The sequence below is a fragment of the Conger conger genome, chromosome 10, assembly GCF_963514075.1.
Source record: "Conger conger chromosome 10, fConCon1.1, whole genome shotgun sequence".
NCBI lineage: Eukaryota > Metazoa > Chordata > Actinopteri > Anguilliformes > Congridae > Conger > Conger conger.
Window position 1 is genome coordinate 29,524,539 of NC_083769.1, and position 21,036 is coordinate 29,545,574.

The following is a 21,036-nucleotide window of genomic DNA, read 5'->3' on the forward strand; positions in this document are numbered from 1 at the left end:
TACCAAAAAATCCTGAAGGAGAATGTCCGGCCATCTGTTCGTGACCTCAAGCTGAAACGAACTTGGGTTCTGCAGCAGGACAATGATCCAAAACACACCAGCAAGTCCACCTCTGAATGGCTGAATAAAAACAAAATGAAGACTTTGGAGTGTCCTAGTCAAAGTCCTGACCTGAATCCTATTGAGATGCTGTGGCATGACCTTAAAAAGGTGGTTCCATGCTCGAAAACCCTCCAATGTGGCCGAATTACAACAATTCTGCAAAGATGAGTGGGCCAAAATTCCTCCACAGCTCTGTAAGCGACTCATTGCAAGTTATCGCAAATGCTTGATTGCAGTTGTTGCTGCTAAGGGTGGCCCAACCAGTTATTAGGTTTAGGGGGCAATCACTTTTTCACACAGGGCCATGTAGGTTTGGATTTTTTTTCTCCCTTAATAATAAAAACCTTCATTTAAAAACAGCATTTTGTGTTTACTTGTGTTGTCTTTGACTAATATTTAAATTTGTTTGATGATCTGAAACATTTAAGTGTGACAAACATGCAAAAAAAAAAAAAAAAAAAAAAAAAAAATCAGGAAGGGGGCAAACACTTTCACACCACTGTATATATAGGTGGACAATCCTATAAACAGTAGAGCCTCAGAGATTCAAAACTCTGGTCAGCCGAACAGGGTACGGAATAGGAAGTATAACATTCATACAAAATGACACCTGCAAAACGCAAACAGGTAATCCTACGCATTGTGAAAAAAAAGAAATTATATTAAAATGAGACAAGGGACTGATCTGAACAGCTGTTGCTAAAGACTAGCCTACTACTGCTTTTGACATAAAAAAGGACCAGGACAAAATTTGCTATTAGATGGAAGCAAGAAGCAGGAGAATAATTTTCAATCCAGCAAAGATCGCATCACATTGGTGTTCAGCCACAAGAGTGTGAGCTTTGCCAACGTCACTATACGGATTTGCGTCCACTTAGGCTATTTAAGTTTAGCCTGTTGTTGGTTAGCCTTTGATTACACTTTATATGACAGTCATTGTTTAGGTGAATGCAATTGAGATTGTTGGTACATTATGACTCAAAATAAACTGAACTGAAATAAATATTTATTCCTAAAATTAGTGTAGTTCAGAGTTCCAAAAAACCTTCATTCCCGAGGTGTTCAGCTCCCTGAAGTTCTAGTCTATAAAATTTTGTAGGGGAGCTCAATGTAAGCCATGGTCAATCAATATTTTCATCCCCAAAAAAGCATGCGATAAAACTAAACTTACATAAAAAGCGTTTATAACGTAAGAAACAAATCAGCCAAAATGGCCATGAAGCTATACCGACTACCACAGGAAAAGTACAGTATCAGATTTCCGAAATCAGGCCATCCATTCTCTGTCGAAGTGCGATCACGCCTGTTATTCCAAAGTTCTGTGTTTATTGTGAGTTCCACAGTTGCAGTTCCCACAGGGGTCAGCCTGCTGTGGACTGCACGCCATGCTGCGAGGCTGGCCGGTACTTACGGTTGAGCCCGATGTCATGGTAGGTGAGGATAACGGGTCGGTTTCCCTTGGGGGTCCCCCTCATGGTCACATGGAGGACGCCATGGGGAGTCTCGATGTCATGCTCCTGGGACCAAGCAGAGTGAAGATCACAAGGGTCAGGATCCAAAGGGACAATACTGCAACTACAAGGAGTCTGGCATTGAAAGAGAAACGAAGCATACCGATTCACAAACACTAGCCGCTTCTGTTGCTTCAATACAATATTTACTTGAGTGAAACGAAGCAAAGAAGTGTTCACTCCAGAGCACACCATGCACCACTGCTTGAGCTCAAACACTGAAAAGGCTACCCACTTCTTTGAAGAGAAATGCATCTTCTCCCATGTCATTTTACCAAGTACAGTAAGTCTTTTTGCCTGCACCACAGTCATGTTTAACCTTGAGAGGTCAAGTTTGAATCAAAGGGAAGAGGGTCTGCAATCAATGTAAAAATAACCTTGTCAATACTCAAAACCATACTAATGGATGCAGCTGCCAGTGCTCCGGTCTCTTCCAAGCACTGTACATGATGCACAAATCCACTTTGGCAAAAGTGAGCTTTTCCTCACAACAACACTTTTGCCTCTGTCCAAAGTCCACTCAGTGGTTGAAAGGAAAGGTGAGCTACACAGCCTCTAAGACGGATGCCCTTTTACAATATTCACTGATGTCTGGCTTTAGCATTTTACCTGCATGAAAATATCAATCCTCAACATTAAAAAACAAAAACAAACATTTTCTTCGTATTTTGGACAATTGAGTCTAGCTCCGAAATATCAATGCACGCAAAGTTCAGAAACAGCATTGTAAGATGGGGATTATGACGATTTGCTGATGCACATATAAATAATAGAGCTATTTCTATACCCAGCATGTCTCCTGGACAACGGGGATTAAATCGTCTTGGGCCTGAATGTCGTGCGTAATTCAGCTCCGCCCAGCTTCTCTTCTCTGCTGTTGTTCTTGGCCCCGGAAACCACAGTAAAAACGGCCTCTGTGCGTCAGAGCGCCCCCCTCCTCCGGAGAGGTGGATGTCTCAGCACACAACCAGGTCAGAGGAGACGGCGACTGGCAAACACGAGTTCTCCCCACACAGAAACACACATCATTCACCAAAGAAAACAAAGCCCAGAAGACCGACGAGCACAACAAGTCTTACTCGGTCACCCTGGGCTAACAGTGTTCAAACAAATCAGCATGATCTCCCCGAGGGTCAGCAGGCATCTCTGCCACACACACACACCAGAGGAGCTCTGTGGGGGAGAAGAGTGCAAATGAACCTGCAATGCACACCTCATATTCAATCAACACTAAACCACGAGGTGTTGCATTTCCCATCACGTTCTTAATTTAATCGACTCGCTCTCCTTTTTGAACTGTGCGTACCGTGTGACTGTGTTAAACAGACACAGTTAAACACCACATTCTGAACTGATTGTTCACCCCAAATGCTAAACTTTCAAGTTCTCCTTCTGGTTGTGCGTTATGCCCATAAAAGTGACTCTGGGAGAGCAGCCACACAATACCAGACCAAACTGCACCAAAGAAGATCATTTCAGTTTTCTCTGCACAAAACACTAACACTAAATAGGTCTGAAAGTTATTTTAAACATGAATCCCATTTCATGGTTTGAGATGCTCAGGTCTCAGAGTGGGACCTGCAGCAGCTGACACCTGCAGCATTTAGGCAGCTATGCATGAAGGACTAAAAATAGAACCCAAATGTGCGGTGGCAGTTTGGAGAGGGATGTTGAGATGAGACACCCACAGGTGGGGCTCCCTGGCTAGGGAAGACCTTGTAACCCCGTTTAAACACAACTGGTAGGGTTCAGTAAAATGTCATGAATACTGCATTCTGACACCAACACAGTCTCAAGGCCTCAACAGACTGGGAACTACCCTTTCACACCTCTGCACTAGGCCTGCTGCAAAGTGCTTTGACCTTTTCTACACCACAGGAGTGGGAAGGGACTGAACACAATAAACCCAAATGAAACATATTTAAATGACAAAGAAAACCGATCAAATAAGTCAATGCCTAAAAAGGCAGCATGGGAATAGGTTTTATATGCAGATTTAAACTCGCCCTGATAAAAAGGTGAGCTCAGACAGGAAATGATGGAATACATACAAGGCAGCGTGAAGTCTGTCCAAGCTTCTTATTAAAACAGCAGTTTGAGAATGCTGAACTGGAACACACCGGTATTCTCAGCATGAGGTACGCTACAGAAACAAAAGCTCTCATTGGTTTATGTTCATGTTCGAATGTTGAGGATATGAGAGCATGTTTTCGGGGTGTGGGGTATGAAAACAAGAAGCAGCAGCATGACAAAAAATGTTCAACGTCAATAATGAGACTGGGATATTCATGCAAGGAGGACTTGGTCTAGATAACAATATTGTGTTTGATTTTCAACCATTACTTTACCAACAGAATCCATTGCAGAATTTTAAATGGCAATGGTGAGTGTACATCCTTTCTAAATATTGCCTGTAACCAGTCCTTTCACACTGAACATTTAGAATGAAAGTACTCTACTGCACACAGCAAGTTATTAGGACATTAATGAGCAGGCTGCAGTACTAAGGTGTCTCCAGGCACAATAATAGTGAGTCATTTGACTCCCATGCGTCTTAGCAGTCCTGGCTATTGCGGCTCAGAGGTAATTTACTCATGTGCACCTTATACTCATCCGCATTCCTTTCTAGGTTTATTCTATTCCTTCCAGAAGAGTTGCTTCTGGACATATCCAAATATACTAGTGGGGGTTACAAAATCAAGGCTGATATAAAACTGGGATAAGGATGCATCTACTCAGTAATCATGTAATGCAATAATTTGGGGACTTTCCAAATTTCTAGTGTAGAGTTGCTTTGTCAGTGTAGTGTTGCTTTGATGAGCCATTTCCAGGCTTGTGTTGACTGTAGATCATGCCAAGTCACCCTCTTCTGGCACACAGTGGTTGTTATAAAAACATCTTTCCTTGAACATGTCTCATCGACCTGAGAGAACCTTGGAAGTTGCCTTGGAGACCTGCTGAGGTTTCAGACAAGTCTGAAAGTGGGGACACTGGACAATAATGGGATAATGCATTGAATAGAAAGAATATTATGACCGTCGCTTTCACTGTAAACATCACTGTAAAAGAATGTCCTGTATTTTATTCAGTATAAACATCCGACTAAGCAAAAGCAAATCCGACTAAACTATTCCCTATAGAGATTTATTAAAAAGCTTGTTCAGAGGTTCTCCCATAGGAAATGTATTCTACAAAATAATTCAATTAGTAATTACAATATTATTACAAAATTCTAGTATTGTCACTCTTTTTACGATTATTGGTAGAAAACGAGCCTTTAGATGAGCTGCATTAATATAGACATATTTGTGAAAATGCATTAGTCATGACAGTTGGTTTGCTTTTGTCATTTGTCAACTGTGTGGCACCACTCAATCAGTTCCTTTCAGTCTGTCCAGGTGGAGGGTGCAAGGATAGGTTGGACTGAAGGACACGAGTTATCGGCAACATTTGAGAAGACAGAATACAGAGGCACGGCACAGTGCAGAATGCAGGGCGGGTAATGGGGATGGCCCAGGGAGGGGGGGGGGGGGGGGGGGGGCAGTGGCAGAGGCAGCTCAAGCTGTGATTCCAGACCAACTGCACTCAGGAGACTGCCGCAATGACAACGTCTCGCAGCACAGGTGTGGCCGGCGCAGAAACACTGGCGTGGCTGGGAGACCTAACTGAAAGCAACAGGTTTTTATAGACACAGCTGTTGCAGCAAAATAGCAAAGTGCTAATAGAAAAGTGTTTGGGGGAGGTAGTGGGTGCAGAATAAACAAATCAGAAGGAAATTACTAAGCCCTCCCCTCTGTGAGGACTGAGGTGGCAGTGTCCTGGATCTCATTGGCATCGTTTCTACATGGTGCCGGCACTACCATAGGTCCTCCACCTGTGCCAGCAGCAGGAGAACCCGAGCCGGGCAGCCTGGCGCTGTGGCGTCGCCGTGAGCGAGGGAGCGTTTTTGTTCCTGAAACGACAGCATTTCCACAGAACGCTGGCTCTCCTCTCTCCGTCTCACCGCGTCTCTAATACACAGGGGCCTATAGGATAACACCCTCTTGTCAGCACATCAGCCCCCCAACTAATGAACAGCCCCCTCTCCTCCCGCTGCCTCACTCAACAGGCATCAGAGAGGGAGAGGGCAAGAGGGCAGGAGCGCTCCACGCTCCCCTCACACCCGAGTAAATCGCTGTCCACCTGAGGAGCTGCTCACATCCACAATGGCTAGACGGGCACACACGCGCTGGAACAGTCACTCGCACTCGACATTACACGCACTCTATCGCCGGAGCTCTGAAAAACGCATGTGTGAACACAGGCTACCATGGGAGACAACAGGCATGCCAGGGCGAGCAGAATATTAAAAGTAACGGCTGGAGAACACTCACCACTCCCGCCACGGCACTGGCCATCTGGTTAAGGTCTATAACGGCCGTCATGTTCTCACGGCGAGAAAGGAGCGCCGCTCGTTTCCTTTTTTGTTTTTGAGGAGGGGCTTTTGAGAAGACCGAGCAACGCGGCGAGCCAAAGGGAAGGAATGGAGCGTTCTGCAGGCAGCAGCTGGTCCCAGCAGAGGAAGGGGAGGAGAGAGAGCGGGGCGTGTGCGAGAGCGCGCGAGAGAAAGAGATGGAGGGGGCGAGAGGGGAGCTGGAGCGAATGCGGCTCCCGCTTGGTAAGCACAATGCGTCCAAGGCTGTCTGGATTGTAACCACCCATAATGGGATTTAAGAGGGTCAGGGGGTCCGGGGGCGGGCCCAGCCTGAGGAGGGAGGAAGACTAGGGTGGCGGCACCCACTGGATCTCCAATGCGCTGGGAAATGCACATGTCTCTTCGATGCAAGCTCAAATTAAGATCAATAAGCGGCCTCACAGTCATCTTTACAGTAACTGTGCGGGTGTCCAGACTGGCTGATGCGTTAACCTCACAATGACCTGCAACTTACAGGGAAGAATTAAGACATTATGTATCCCTACTGTGCTTACCCAAGCCAAATAGACTTAATTACACAGAGAAACTTCATTTGCCACCAGAGTAAGAGCTCATCCTAAGCAACAGTCTTTAATTTACAGTATATGATGGCTTTTGCAATAGAGGACCAAACAACATTTTTTTTTACTACCAAACCCCAGTTCCCTACTTGAAACCATTAGCAAAATAAATTAAATGAGAACTTAATTCCAGGTCCATCTGAGATAAACAATGCCTTGAAAGGCTGAATAGAAGTTCAATTCCCTGCTCTCTTGTTCCCTCATGTGGAACAATCCGATTCAAAGCTGTGGGAGTCTACATTCCCCCCGCCACACCAGGGGGGGTTGTACTCTGTAACTCTGTGGCTCTAGAGTTTAACTAATGCCTCCAGAAATGTATGACTCCCGTTTCACACTGGGTTCATTTGCAGAGGCATATGCTCAGTTTGTCATTTTCACATTTACAAGAACACAAAACAGTGCCTTTGGACATTCCCTCTAGTTAAGTTATGTTTTGTGGTTTATGCTTGTTCGCAATGCAGGTTGTCCTCCCCTCCATTTTAAGCAAAAAAAAAAAAAAAAACACCAAAAAAACCAGAAGTCTGACAGGCCAGAAAGTGACAGTGATGGGTTTATTATTTGCAACTAATCACCATTACACAGCCAGTGTGTCACATCTCTTAAATACAGACTCATTTACAGGGAGCAATTTTAATGAATGATTTCATTTTCCATCATTCCATCATGAAACCCTATTAAGGCGGTTCCACATAGTATCCGGCAGCCTCCACAAGAGGCCCCCACAGCCACACTGATCACACTGGAAAACAAGTGTCAAACAGCCCTGATTCATACCTGGCCAGCCTGCCCCCTTATCAACAGAACACCGTCTCAGCCATACGGTCAGATTCCGGCCTCGAACTGGTAGCAGACATGAGGAGCCGCAAACCAGCCCAACCAGTACAGACCAGCACGGATCAGCTGTACTGGGGAGTTTGAACAGGGTTCACACTGTTTTGGTAAGGAACCATCTGTGTTGACTGGAGGTCTCAATATTCCACATTGGAAATGGAAACATTTGTCACAATACTATACTATAACGCTATAAGAATTATAGGCCCACATCTGGGTTAATCAATCATGTTAACTGTCAAGTTGCTGTTCCATGATAAAAAGACCTTAATATTCAGCATTACACAAGTCCACAAACTAGCTGAATAGATATGCATACAGACAATCCTTTACAGAGAAAATAAGTAATAGCACAGCTGTTGTTTTATTGTAATTTCCAAGTAATAATAGCCTCCCCATACACAATGTTGAGAACTTGGGAATCTGACATTTATATATAAAAAAAGTAAAGGCAGATGGTTCTCATCTAATTTGCCTAGTGGGCCATGGGAATGATGCATCCTTTGAGAACTTGTCACCTAAATGCATTATGTATTACATGATTGACGTCAGAATTCCTCCAAGAAATGTAATCTTGTAATTGCATTTTGCAGAGAAGCCCATCATCATTTTGTTTGGTTGCTATAACAACCAGCTTTTCTTGCGCGCATGTTATAGAAATCCTCCAGAAACAATTCCAACCACCTGCAGCTCGTTAAGCACATCACAAATAAGCTGTAATTAGGAATTTCATATGCAATTAGTCGTGGCATAGGACATCACGCCAAAGTTCAGCCAGCCTCCTCTGCAAAACCATACATGCCAGACATTTTGTTAAAGAAATCAGACAATCAGCACGTTGATCCGTGAAGCATGAGTTTCCTTAACATAACCCAGGAACCACTTCAAAAGGGAATTCATTTCTGCTCTGCAACCTACTCCTGACAATCCCACTTCTTTTCCGTTCCCATAAATCATCTCATAACCCACCACACCCACTCTCAAGTCATGAGGTGGCTGTTGTAGCTGTAAGGAACTCATCATACTTGGAAAGTGGATTAATGCAGAAACAATACATCTGCATGTTACTCCCCGAAATCAAACAGAAGAGCAAAGACGACCGCTTCGTGTTACCTTCATCCCTGACACCAGGAGGGCCTGATGAGTGCTGAATCAGCCCAGGGGAAGAAGCCCAAAAACCTAAACAGGTCAAAGCCACTGAAGTTAACCACACTGGTACAGTCCACCTGAACACAACCGTGGTAAAACAAAACACCTCTGTTTCTAACAGTAAGTCAGGATGAAACGGGCCTCTTCTGTACGCTGCAGTACAACAGAAGGAATAATGGATAGAGCCGTGATCAATAACAAACTCTGGAACAATCCCGGCAGTAATCCTCCTCAGTCTGAGCAATGGGAGGTGATGACAAAAGATAATGCACTCACAATCCATAAGTCAATCCCAGACTAATCTTCTCCAATCTAGACAATGGGATGTGGCAGCAGGGATGACAAATGGCACAAAGCTTTGGGCTGATCGCAACATAATTCCTGATAAAATCTCCAACAGGCCCAGAGGGACGCAGCAACAAACATGATATAAGTGCCATTCACATCAAAGTAAGTGTGTACTAATCTTCAACAGTCTGAACAACAGGAGGCAGCAAAAGAGATAAGCACAGCCATGATCCAGAGCCCCTGTTAGGACCTGCAGTGTGTGTGTGTGTGTGTGTGTGTGTGTGTGTGTGTGTGTGTGTGTGTGTGTGTGTGTGTGTGTGTGTGTGTGTGTGTGCGTGTGTGCGCGTGTGTGTGTGTGTGTGGTGGGGGGTTCAATACAACCACCCACTCCTGGAGAGGACACGGCGAGGAGCCCAGCTGGTGAGGAGAGACTGCACCACCAGCCCAACGGTAAGGCTGACATTTCTGCTCCTGAAATGCCAGGAGACGGCGGCACCCCCGACAGGACGCACCTGTTTGAGGGTGACGTTACAGCGAGAGGGAACCCTCTCCTTGGCGTGCGATGGGGGCTGCCCTGATGAGCGACCCAGCGGGGCCCAGGTGCATCCTCAGCTCTCCCGGCTGAAAGGCTCACAGCAAAGGTCCACGTCCAGAGCCATCCTAGGCAAAGACGCTTCAAAGCCGCCAAAGGCAAAGCTTACCAACCGCCGCATTCTTAAAACATTTTCAGAGTTTTCCTGCGGTGGGAATGAATGTCAACTAAACTACCTGTTTCAAATTACAGTTTGAACTCTGAGCATGCTCTGATAACTACTGAGCATGCTGAACCACAGAGAAGCACAAATGTGCACATTCAAGACAGGGAGAGACAATGACACGATTGCCAATTGTGTGGTGCATGGCACGCATTTGAGATGGCCAGCATACAGCACATGTTCTACTTATTCAGCCAGCACAGTCTGTTATTGCTTGATAATTAACAATGACATTACACCCACATTTCCTATGACACAAGAGCAGATACAGTGAGAGCAGTAATAGGCCATGGACACTGACCCATCTCCGCAGTAAGTCCCATTTCCCAGAAGTAAGCTGGAGGTATTCCCTCACCAAATTGACCTCAGTTAAAAGCATATGCTAATAGGTTGGCTGCAGGTCCACATGACACAAGAGGAAATGCTAAATGCTATTAGGTGCTATTATTCCTAAGTGAATACATACCAAAACAATTATGTTCAACACACTTTATTTATGGCAAGCAAAGACAAAATTCCTTGAGAGCAACCAGGACATTTTATGTTTATATTGAGAGCATACAGAGGTTACTGAAAAGCATGCTGCAGGCTGAAGACTGACACACATTTAGCAAGGTGTCCACGCTAAATGCGGCAGGAAAGTCTACCACTGGCACGCAGCCATTTCCACCGAGTTCCGGCATGTTCTTTTAACATTAATTAATCTTAGGGTCCTCAGGAGACACTATATTCAGGGCATCACCGTACATAGTTTCAGTGCAGTAAACGGCACACTCTCAGAACAATCGTGGCTGTGTCAGAGCTGGGGTGCCATGACAATCAGCTTCACCCAGCCTCATTCTGCAGCGCAGTTCCCACTTCATGACTGATCATGATCATGCACCTGGCCTGTGATACCTGCTCCAGCCCCGGACATGCAGTTCTCCAGCAGGGTAATAACTGAGCAGAGCAGCAAGAGGCGGCTTGCTGTATGTGTTCTGCGACAGCACAAAATGGTGTGTGACAATGTAAACTGATGAATGGCACTGCCACTCTAATTGGGAAGCTTACAATCGTGACCGGACATTCAAAATTGACAGAGAAATCAAATCAGACAGACAGTGGCTTTCAGTTAAGGATTCAGACCCCTTCACTTTATTGCACACGTAGATTTACCTTCAGTTCAAGCAAACAGGATGCACCTGACCACAATTTGGAGTGCCACAGCAAAGGGTCTGAACACTTGTAAATGAGATTTCAGTTTTAGATTTTTAATAAATTACCAAGATTTCTAAAAACATGTTTTATGGGTTGTATCCATTTAAAACTAAATCTCCAACACAATAAAGTGTGCAAAAAAAGTAAAGGGGCCCGGACACTTTCTGAAGCCACTGTATGTGAAAGCTAGTAGGCTTTCAATGCCATTCACGCCTTGCCCTCGCCGATAGTAGCATAATGTAAACATAAATGTTGACCAATTTTAGGGAAAATTAGTTTAGTAATAAACAGTCGATTAGAGAATCAACCTACATTTCCACATATTCGACCTGTTCTGTGCCTATTGAGCACAGTCCATTTCATATCCACATCACTGGGCAAATTAACTGACTTATCCTACTGTACAGAGCTCATGTCCTCTGCCCACGTTAGCACAGCGTGTCCGTGCTGCAGGGGAGAACAGAGTGACCTGTTCCTGATGAGCCCATATTCGCTGGGCTGTGCTGATAATTACACCCCCACATCAAATCAATCTGACTGCAGAACATCTGTCAGCACGGCCAAACCGTCGGCTGATATGAGGAGGCAGGCAGGAAGGAAGGGAGGGGGGGGCCAACTCCAAGCCATTACCATCCCAGGTGACAGCCTTCCCTCCACAGTAAAATATACTGTATGTCCAAAAGATCCAACTGAAGAGACTTCAACTACACGCACAACAGATTATGAAGATACGCAATTTAACTTTAGTCGCATATATTCAAATTAATCTGTGAATTGCTAAGAAGGTACACATCAATGACACTAGTGAATTTCTTTTCACACTGTGCGGATGGTGGTATTATTGACCGTAAGAAGTAAGACGTATGAAACAATCTGATGTCTGCAGTCTCTTTGTTCCTGTGTCTGGATATGGGACTCACATGTGCTTACAATGCCCTCTCTTGGAGTAAAATGGTGTAGTCTGAACACTCTCTACAAAAACCCTGACAATACCCAGTCGACTTCCAACCAACAACGTGTTGAGAACTATTTAAGAACTGCTTGATAACTAACACATTATTGAATACATTTTATCAGATCAGAAGGAATACAAATATGTTAGCAGCAGAGCCTCTGAATAAACTTAGGAAAACAAATGTAGCGCCTATCTTGCAAGAAGTCAACAGTTTTTTTTTTTTTTTTTTTGCTGTACATGATATAGCTACCAAGACTGCTGTCACTTTCACTCAGAAAACATATTGAACACTTGACAATCAGCTACCAAGCTAGCTATAAATTGCCACATTACAGCATTACCAATATAACTAAATTATCTGGCCAAATTTCAAGATGCAGATGGCTAGCGAGCTGCTGCAGTTGATTTGGACTAGTAATAAAATCAAGACAGGAGGGAAGTTACCTCAGCAGATAAAAAAACAAAAAACAAGAATCAATATAATCATACAGCTGGAGAGTTGCAGTAAAAAAAAAAAAAGATGTGGTCAGTCACAATGACTATGCTCAAATTCTCTAGGTATCAGAGGTGTGACCAACCCTCACCAAACTGGGTTCATAAATGGTTTATTTGTGACAGAAAATACTCAGCATTTAATAGACGTTTATGCAGCCAAGTTGCCCATGTTTCTCGATGCTGGAAAAACACTTTACCATTTAGAATGAGTGTTTTTTCATTACGCAATCCAGGCATGGAATAACACCTTATTTTTTTCTTTTTTTTAAACCAGGCAATCACTTTAGCACTTGTGTCCCTGTATCAAGTACCACAGTAATATCATCCCATGCACCATTCTCTTTTTTGGCCACCATAAAACATGGTAGAGGTATGGAGGGATGCAATGTTATTCCTTATCTGACTGCAGGCACAGTAACAAGGGCATTGGTAAAGGAATGCTCTTACATGTGCACACAATTTAAAACAAAGAACTAATGGCTTTCATACACCTGCAGACAAAGGAAGGTGGCATTATCTGGTGGCGTATCCAGAGAAACACAGTATGGGATTAGGTAAATGAAGCACAGAGCCACAGCCACAAGAGCTCATTTATGCCATTTCAGATACATCCCTGGATATAGGCGGCTTGTAGCGTAGTGGTTAAGGTACATGACTGGGAGCCACAACGTCAGTGGTTCGAATCCCGGTCGAGCCACAATAAATTATCCGCACAGCCGTTGGGCCCTTGAGCAAGGCCCTTAACCCCACATTGCTCCCCGGGCGCTGCACTGTGGCTGCCCACTGCTCCTAGGTAACTAGGATGGGTCAAATGCAGAGGACAAATTAACCCACAGGGATCAATAAAGTATATCTTATACACAACATCACATTATTATAATTTAATATGGGCATGTCACGATTCAAACTGCAGTATAATTTAAATCTCAATCCAATTGATTAAATAAACATGTAGGGGGTTAAACTAAATGTTGAGCAGTTCTGTAGTCATCAAAATAACAGTTCCTGGAAATAAAGCATAAACCAAAAAAATGCTAAAATTACTAATTGCCCTTACATGAGAACAACTCTAGCTGATGGACATGACTCTCCCTGTAAGCAAAAAAAATAACACTAAAATACTGGTCAGGAGTGGATTACACAACACGACCTTGGTTACATCTTTCTATATACTGTACATTTGGAATTGTTTTTGATGATAAAGTATTGTGTGAGACCATGTAATCCTGTGAATGCAGGTGTGGGTGCTAGAGTGATGCATTGATGTAAAAGCCATTTATTCTTTGTTCTTATCTGTTCTTGAAAAATGAACAATTAGCACCTTCTTTTAAAAACAAGTAAAAAGTTGAACAGTAGCCACTTGTGTTACCATAGCAACCGGCCAATGCCTGGGCTACATTATAAATTTAAACATGCACGGTCCCCATGACAGCGGATCTGGAGCTCCTCAGTCACTGCTGCACCGTTCCCAATGCCCCGGAGGCGTCTCATCATCACTGCCTTCATTCTTATGTCACCCTTTATTCTCAGTGCTCCAGAGACTGGCCTCTCTCTACATCTCCTTCTTTTGATCAATACTGTGCAGATTCACTCATCATTCACTGAGCTCGGAATCGTTTGGGCCGGGTTTACTGATACTGTGCACTGACAATACTTTCCAGGAACAGCCGACAAACACACGAAGACAATGAATCCGAGTGACCCTTATGACATCAGCGCTGTGGAGGTTTGGTGGGAGGATGGGGGGTAATTAGCATTCATGCCATGGCATCGGTCCCTGTACATGCATCCTGCTGTGCGCTGTGCCCACGAAGCCCCCAAGCCCCGCTGAGCATGACAGCTCCTACAGACCCAGACCATGCAGAGCAGCCGTGACGCAGGTACCTGCCGGCTGCCGCTATTGCCACGGCTATTTTTAGCGGTAGAGTTGGAGTGGCAATTCACATGATTGGCAGAACTTGGGAGCTTTTTAACCCTTTTCCTGCTGGAAACACCACTGCTCGCAAAACAAACAGGGGTGGGTCCGTCTGAATGTGTGCCGAAAGAAGAAAAATGTGCTGTAAGATGGGCAGGAAAACCCAACATGAATAAATGTTCTCCTTACGAAAACTACCGACTAGCGCGTTCGCTCAGTCAAGCTATCAATAACACCCACCGCCCACCCCACAGAATCAATACAAGAGTCGAAAATCAGTCTTGTTACATGACAAGAATATTGATCAGTTATCAATTTACGGGAAAAGCGATCCAGGCACTTGCATTAGAGCAAATAGCTGAGCATGCGCATCATTTCCTAACCACCATAGTCACGGCATAGCTCCATTCCTGATAAGGAGGTCCACAAAGAAGGGTCATAAACACAACCTATATCTAGTGAGAGAGAAGCAGACTAAACACCAGCCAGAATCATCCATCACAGCTTACAAGGAGGGTGTGAAGGTCTGCTGGCTCATGTGTGTTAGTGTGACCTTACAATGTTGCTTTTCCCCATTATTACTGCACACGCAAACAGGCACAGGCACAGGCACAGGCACAGGCACAGGCACAGGCGATAGTCTCTACAGCACAAAGCATAAACTGTAGCACTGTGGCTACTGCGGCACTCTACATTTACAGCATGGGCGGTGCAGGGGCCGGTTTCAGGCAAACTGATGGAGAACTGGACCAGCGGCTGCCATTACTACAGCCGAGAAGAGAAAGGAAGGGGTCCCTGCACAACCACTTTACTCCTCCCAGGACTCCTACGGTCTAAAAGCAGTTGGGGGGGGGGGGGAGGGGGGGGAGAGGTCTTACCTGGCAGTCAAAGTCCTGGAAATTCCGGGCATCCTGCAAAGAGAAAAAAGACACGATGAACTGAACCATTTTCTTTAAGACTAGCACATACTCCTTTAAGAAGGGCCAGTGAATGCCCTCAGAGGAAACGGAAGATGAAGAGGTGATGTCATGTCTCGGGAGCGCTCACCCACAGAGAGGAGCAGCCTCTCAGGGCTCAGCCACACCATCTCCAGGGAGAGGTAGAGAGCAAGGGCCAGACAGCAAGCCACAAAGGAGGGGAAAAGAAATGTGCAACAGCAGTTCCAACTTCAGCACTGAGCTTGAACCACCTCAGCCTTGCCTCAGTGGTCCTTCCTACAGTCTCCAGTACCCTAGGGGCAGGCTGGTTGCAATCCATGAAGAAGCCACTAGGCGGAGTGAAGAGTCAACCAAAACTGCAGCAGCTCTCGGCGTGAATTCTGAATGTGAAGTGCAGACCCTTCAAGGTGATGTTAAAAGATAAATAAGCTTGAACTGGAAAGAGCTCCAGTTCATGGATACAAGGCCACTATCAGGGCTGCAGTGTCACTATCACCATCTTGTGCTGCTGTGCTGAAGCCTACGATTCCTGAATTCTCCTCACAGGTAAGAGTGGAGACACTAAGAGCATGCGGTCATTCAGTCACTCCTTCCTTCCTATATTCATTCCTTTATGAATCCATTTATTATACATCACAGCTTCATAACGAGTCATAATAATCCATGTGTAAAATGCAGTCCCAGTGATCTGAATATCATGGCCACATTTCAGCGGAGACTTGAGTTATGCTCCATATGCAATATCTCCTCCTTCTTTGAGGGAAAGGGACAATGTAATGACCCTTGAAGCATCCATTGATGCCAGTGTTCAGCCAAGGCACTGGGGCATTCACAGAATTACCTAATTTACGTTCCTGTCATTTTAAATTATCTAAAACAATCAAATATTAAAATGTGCAGTGAGATTTTAATTAGAAATGTAAATACTTCAAATAGACTAGAAGTGCCTTGAGCCACATCAGTGCATGAATAGTCCGGCAGGACTGAAGCAGTCTACCGAGTAAATACTGTCCATTCAAAACTTGGCGTCATTACAAAGCCAGTTGAGGCTTTTGACTGTTGATCAGTCGTTCATCTTTCCTACTTTATAATTAGGGTCATATGTACAGTGGGAGCAATAATTATTTGATCCCTTGCTGATTTTGTAGGTCTGCCCACTTACAAAGAATGGAACTGTGTAGAATTTTTATCATAGGAACATTTTAACATTGAGAGACAGAATATCACAAAATAATCCACAATAACATCATATACATTTTATAAATTGAATATCATATTTTCACATGAAATAAGTATTTGATCCATAGAACAATAGGACTTAATACTTGGTGGAGAAACCTTTGTTGGCAAGCACAGAGGTCGACGTTTGTTGTAGTTTTTCACCAGGTTTGCACAGATCTTGGGAGGGATTTTGGTCCACTCCTCTTTGCAGATCCTCTCCAAATCCTTAAGGGTCCGAGGCTGTCGCTTGGCAACTCGAAGCTTCAGCTCCCTCCACAGATTTTCGATGGAATTTAGGTCTGGAGACTGGCTAGGCCACTCCAGGACCTTAATATGCTTCTTTTTGAGCCACTCCTTTGTTGCCTTGGCCGTATGTTTTGGGTCATTGTCATGTTGGAAGACCCATTTTCAGTGCTCTCACTGAAGGAAGGAGGTTGTCACCCCCCGATACGGTGAAGTCGTCCTGTCCCCTTAGCTGAGAAACACCCCCAAAGCATAAGGTTTCCACCTCCATGCTTCACAGTGGGGATGGTGTTCTTGGGGTTGTACTCAGCATTTCTCTTCCTCCAAACACGGCGAGTCGAGTTGATGCCAAATAGCTCTATTTTGGTCTCATCTGACCACATCACCTTCTCCCAAGCCTCCTCTGGATTATCCAGGTGTTCTTTGGCAAACTTCAGACGGGCCTGTACATGTTCCTTCTTCAGCAGAGGAACCTTGCGCGTGCAGTAGGATTTTAATCCTTCACGGTGTAGTGTGTTACTGATGGTTCTCTTCGTGACTGTGGTCCCAACTGCCTTCACGTCATTAACAAGCTCCTCCTGTGTAGTACTGGGCTGATCCCTGACCTTTCGCATGATCATTGATCATTGATATCCCACGAAGCGAGATCTTGCGTGGAGCCCCAGACCGAGGGAGATTGGTGGTGACATTGTGTTTCTTCCATTTTCTAATAATTGCTCCAACAGTTAACTTCTCACCAAGCTGCTTGCTTATTTTCTTGTAGCCCATCCCAGCCTTGTGCAGGTCTACACTTTTGTCCCTGATGTCCTTAGACAGCTCCTTTGTCTTGGCCATGGTGGAAACATTGGAATCTGATTGATTGTGTGGACAGGTGTCGAGGACCTGGCCCTAGGCCCCCCTGATGAGAGATTGACAGGGATGGGTTAGGCAGGAATGCATTGTTAACCCCGTGCACACGCCATCGAGGTGGTATTAAGAACGCCCGTAAGAGGAAAAATATGTGGTTCAGAGATGATGAGCAGCCCTACTTGTCAGCAGAGGAGTCTGAAGTCAGGGGACTTAGATTTAGAGTACTAAGGAGCAAGGTCAAAGTTCTGACTGAGGCCATGCATAGAATGAGTTCCAGCATGACCTTGGAGGAGATTCAACATGCTGAGCGAGCAGTCGGGGAATACCCCAACCCTACAGGGGGGGAGCATAATGCCTGGTTAAAGCAAAAAGATGAGGAAAACAATATAGATGATGGGGAAATGATAACCTGATAATTTTTTGGATAGATTCAAAGGACTGACTGTAGAGGAGTTTGGGGATGAATTACACTCAGCTATTAGCTGGATGCCCTTTGTAGATCCCTTAAGGCGCCACAAAAAAGGGCACCTGAAGCGTGTATTGAGGCGGCGGCAGGCACTAACTTCGGGCTTGCATGAGGTCAAAGTGTGGAGAAAGTCAAGGAGAGACTATGAAATTGAGACAGACACCAGTGATAAATAGGTTCCATAAAAAAATACGAAAGATCTAGTGTTTTTCCACTCGTATACTGAGATGGTGGAAACTCCCAACCGGAGGGGTACATGAGATAAAGTATTGGGGAAATTTCCTTTGAGGTATGAGAAAATGACAGTGAGACAAACAAAAGTGATGAATATAGTCATTAAAAAAGTTGCATAAGAGATAAATGTCTTTCCACTCGGTATACTGGGGACATTTCTTATCAAAAAAAGGTACACTTTTATACGAGTTAAGAATATATAAGGAATAAGCTTTTAGACCTTAGGATAGCATCTTAGAATTTTGCTTCACAAGATATCTACGGGCTGTTGAAGAAAGAGCAACGCAGAACAACTATAATCAAGCTTGAGTGGTAATTATAACCTATATTACTTGTAGAAGTAGGAAAAGTAGCACATAGAAGTTCAACGTTATAAGTTTCCTTTTATTTTTGTCTTTTATTTTTCATTAAGATACTATATAAGGTAGAAAAATGTAGAGAAGTTTTTAGAGTTTAGATGAACATAATATTCTAGGAATAGTTTCTTTTAACGTCCAGAAGGGGGAGCTATAGGATAAGGCTAAGGCCAAAGAGGATGGGTATTTGAGGGGTGTACCTTGAATCTAAGTCCCCCGACTTCAGACTCCTCTGCTGACAAGTAGGGCTGCTCATTATCTCTGAACCACATTTTTCCTCTACGGGCGTTCTTAATACCACCTCGATGGCGTGTGAGAGGGGTTAACAATGCATTCCTGCCTAACCCATCCCTGTCAATCTCTCATCAGGGGGGCCTAGGGCCGGGTCCTCAACACAGGTGTCTTTTATACAGCTACATAACGATGTAACGAGTTGACACAGGTGTTTTGGGTAATGAGTTGAGATTAGGAGTGCTTCTTAATGGAAAACTAACTGGTCTGTGGGAGCCAGAATTATTGCTGATCGGTAGGGGATCAAATACTTATTTCATGCAAAAATACGATAATAAATTTATAAAATTTATATGATGTTGTTATTGTGGATTACTTTGTGATATTCTGTCTCTCAATGTTAAAATGTACATGATTAAAATTCTACACAGTTCCATTCTTTGTAAGTGGGCAAACCTACAAAATCAGCAAGGGATCAAATAATTATTGCTCCCACTGTATGTATGCTGTAATTTAAGTTGTGTTTTTTAAAGATTCGTTTTCATACATTCAATAGACATTCAGTGAGCTTTGTTAGTTATTAGACTTTTTTGAATGATTTTAGACTTATTGGTCTTCTGTTGCGGTAGCCTATCCACTTATAGGTTTTTTACGCATTGTGTGTTCAGAGTTACTCTTCTGCATACCACTGTTGTAACGCATAGTTATTTGCGTTGATGTCACCTTCCTGTCAGCTTCAACTAGTCTGGCCCTTCACCTCTGACCTCACATTAACAATACGTGCATGCAGAACAGCTGCTTATTGGATGTTTTTTGTTTTTCACATCATTCTCTGCAAACTCTAGAGACTGTTTTGCGTGAAAATCCCAGGAAATCAGCAGTTTGAGATACTCAAACCAACCTGTGTGGCACCAACAATGATTCTACAGTCAAAATCACATTTCTTCCCTGTTCTGACATTTCGTCTGAAAAACAGCTGAAACTCTTGAACACATCTACATGCTTTTATGCATTTAGATGCTGCCACATGATTGGCTGATTAAATATGCACAGTAACAAGCTGGTGCACAGGTCTACCTAATAAAGAGGTCATAGAGTGTAGGTGTTGCTTGACTCATTTGGGGGATAATGGTATTGTGTGTTGCACACATTTTATTAATAGTTTATTTCTTGGGCAAGTAAAACATGACACTCTCCCTACCTTTCAATCTGTGTTAGACAGCTCCATTACCTGCTCAACTACTCAAACTAGCTTCCATCACCATGTTTATGAAGCACTTACCTTAAATAAATACATAAATAATATAAACTGCCACAGCAAAAATGCCCTAAATGGAACAACCCACCAAACTGAAATTTTTACCTGAAAACTGAACTACAGAGAAACACTTGAGACTTCAGCAACATTATCATTTACAAACCCAGCATTTGAATAGTAATCACAGGCCCTCTTTAAATAAGAGCTGATGAGTGTGCAGCACTTGCTATCCAGACTCCCTGTTCCCTTGACAACACTTTCTGCACTCTTTTCAATTTCATTGTCCTGCAAATAATTTTCTCATGGAAAAAATATTGCATAATATAGATGTTCCAAGAGGCTAATAGGGAATAGAATGGCATGAGAGCATGTGCACTCTCAGATATTGACACAAATATTGTTCAACAAACTGGTCAACATTCCACAGTAACCTCTCTTGATACGATATGAATCTCCTCTTCAAACAGACTCTTGAGAACATTCACCATCTATTTTCAAATAATACATTACTCAGAAATAGATGCTAGTCAAGTTACAAAACAGGTCATTGATTGCTCATCTTGGCAAGAACTGGACTTATACTCATTTGTTGATTAGCTGAGGTGGGTTGCTAGCTAGTTTGAGCACAAAGAAGCAGCTATTATTATGACAGTAACAAAATCCTTACACCACTAGTATTAGATTCATTCATACAACCCAGATAAACATTAACAGCATCTATGGCTAATACCCATAGGCTAGTACCCCATTCTATTGGTCAACTTTAGTTTCCAACTTTGTCAGACGGTTTTGTGCATGATTCTATGTAGCTGTTGAGAACACTTCCAGACATCAAGCTTTACACAGAACAAGTGAAAAGGCTGACAGCACCAGACTGGGTAGGTCTAAATGAGTCTAAATTTGATCAATTGGGCTGGGCTGTTTGTCACACTTAACATCTCACATTTCATCTCATCTGCCATTTCTCAAGCTCCTATTGCGCAGGCCGCATTAAAGCCGCAGATTGGT

General features: G+C 43.8%; 1 protein-coding gene across 4 annotated transcripts in view; it reads right to left on the minus strand.

The window, feature by feature from the left end:
• The window catches only part of LOC133138233 (protein NDRG3-like), a 47,780-nt gene that overhangs the window by 13,718 nt on the left and 13,026 nt on the right, over positions 1–21,036 (minus strand). For 2 of the 4 annotated variants that reach the window (XM_061256820.1, XM_061256819.1), the window contains exons 3-4: positions 15,111–15,143; positions 1,514–1,619 (exon numbers count right to left, since the gene is read on the minus strand). In XM_061256820.1, coding sequence (XP_061112804.1) covers positions 1,514–1,619; positions 15,111–15,143 — 139 coding nt within the window. Of the gene's footprint in view, positions 1–1,513; positions 1,620–5,986; positions 6,254–9,427; positions 9,755–15,110; positions 15,144–21,036 lie in introns of those variants that run through there. The other 2 variants (XM_061256822.1, XM_061256821.1) reach the window with 2 other exon arrangements.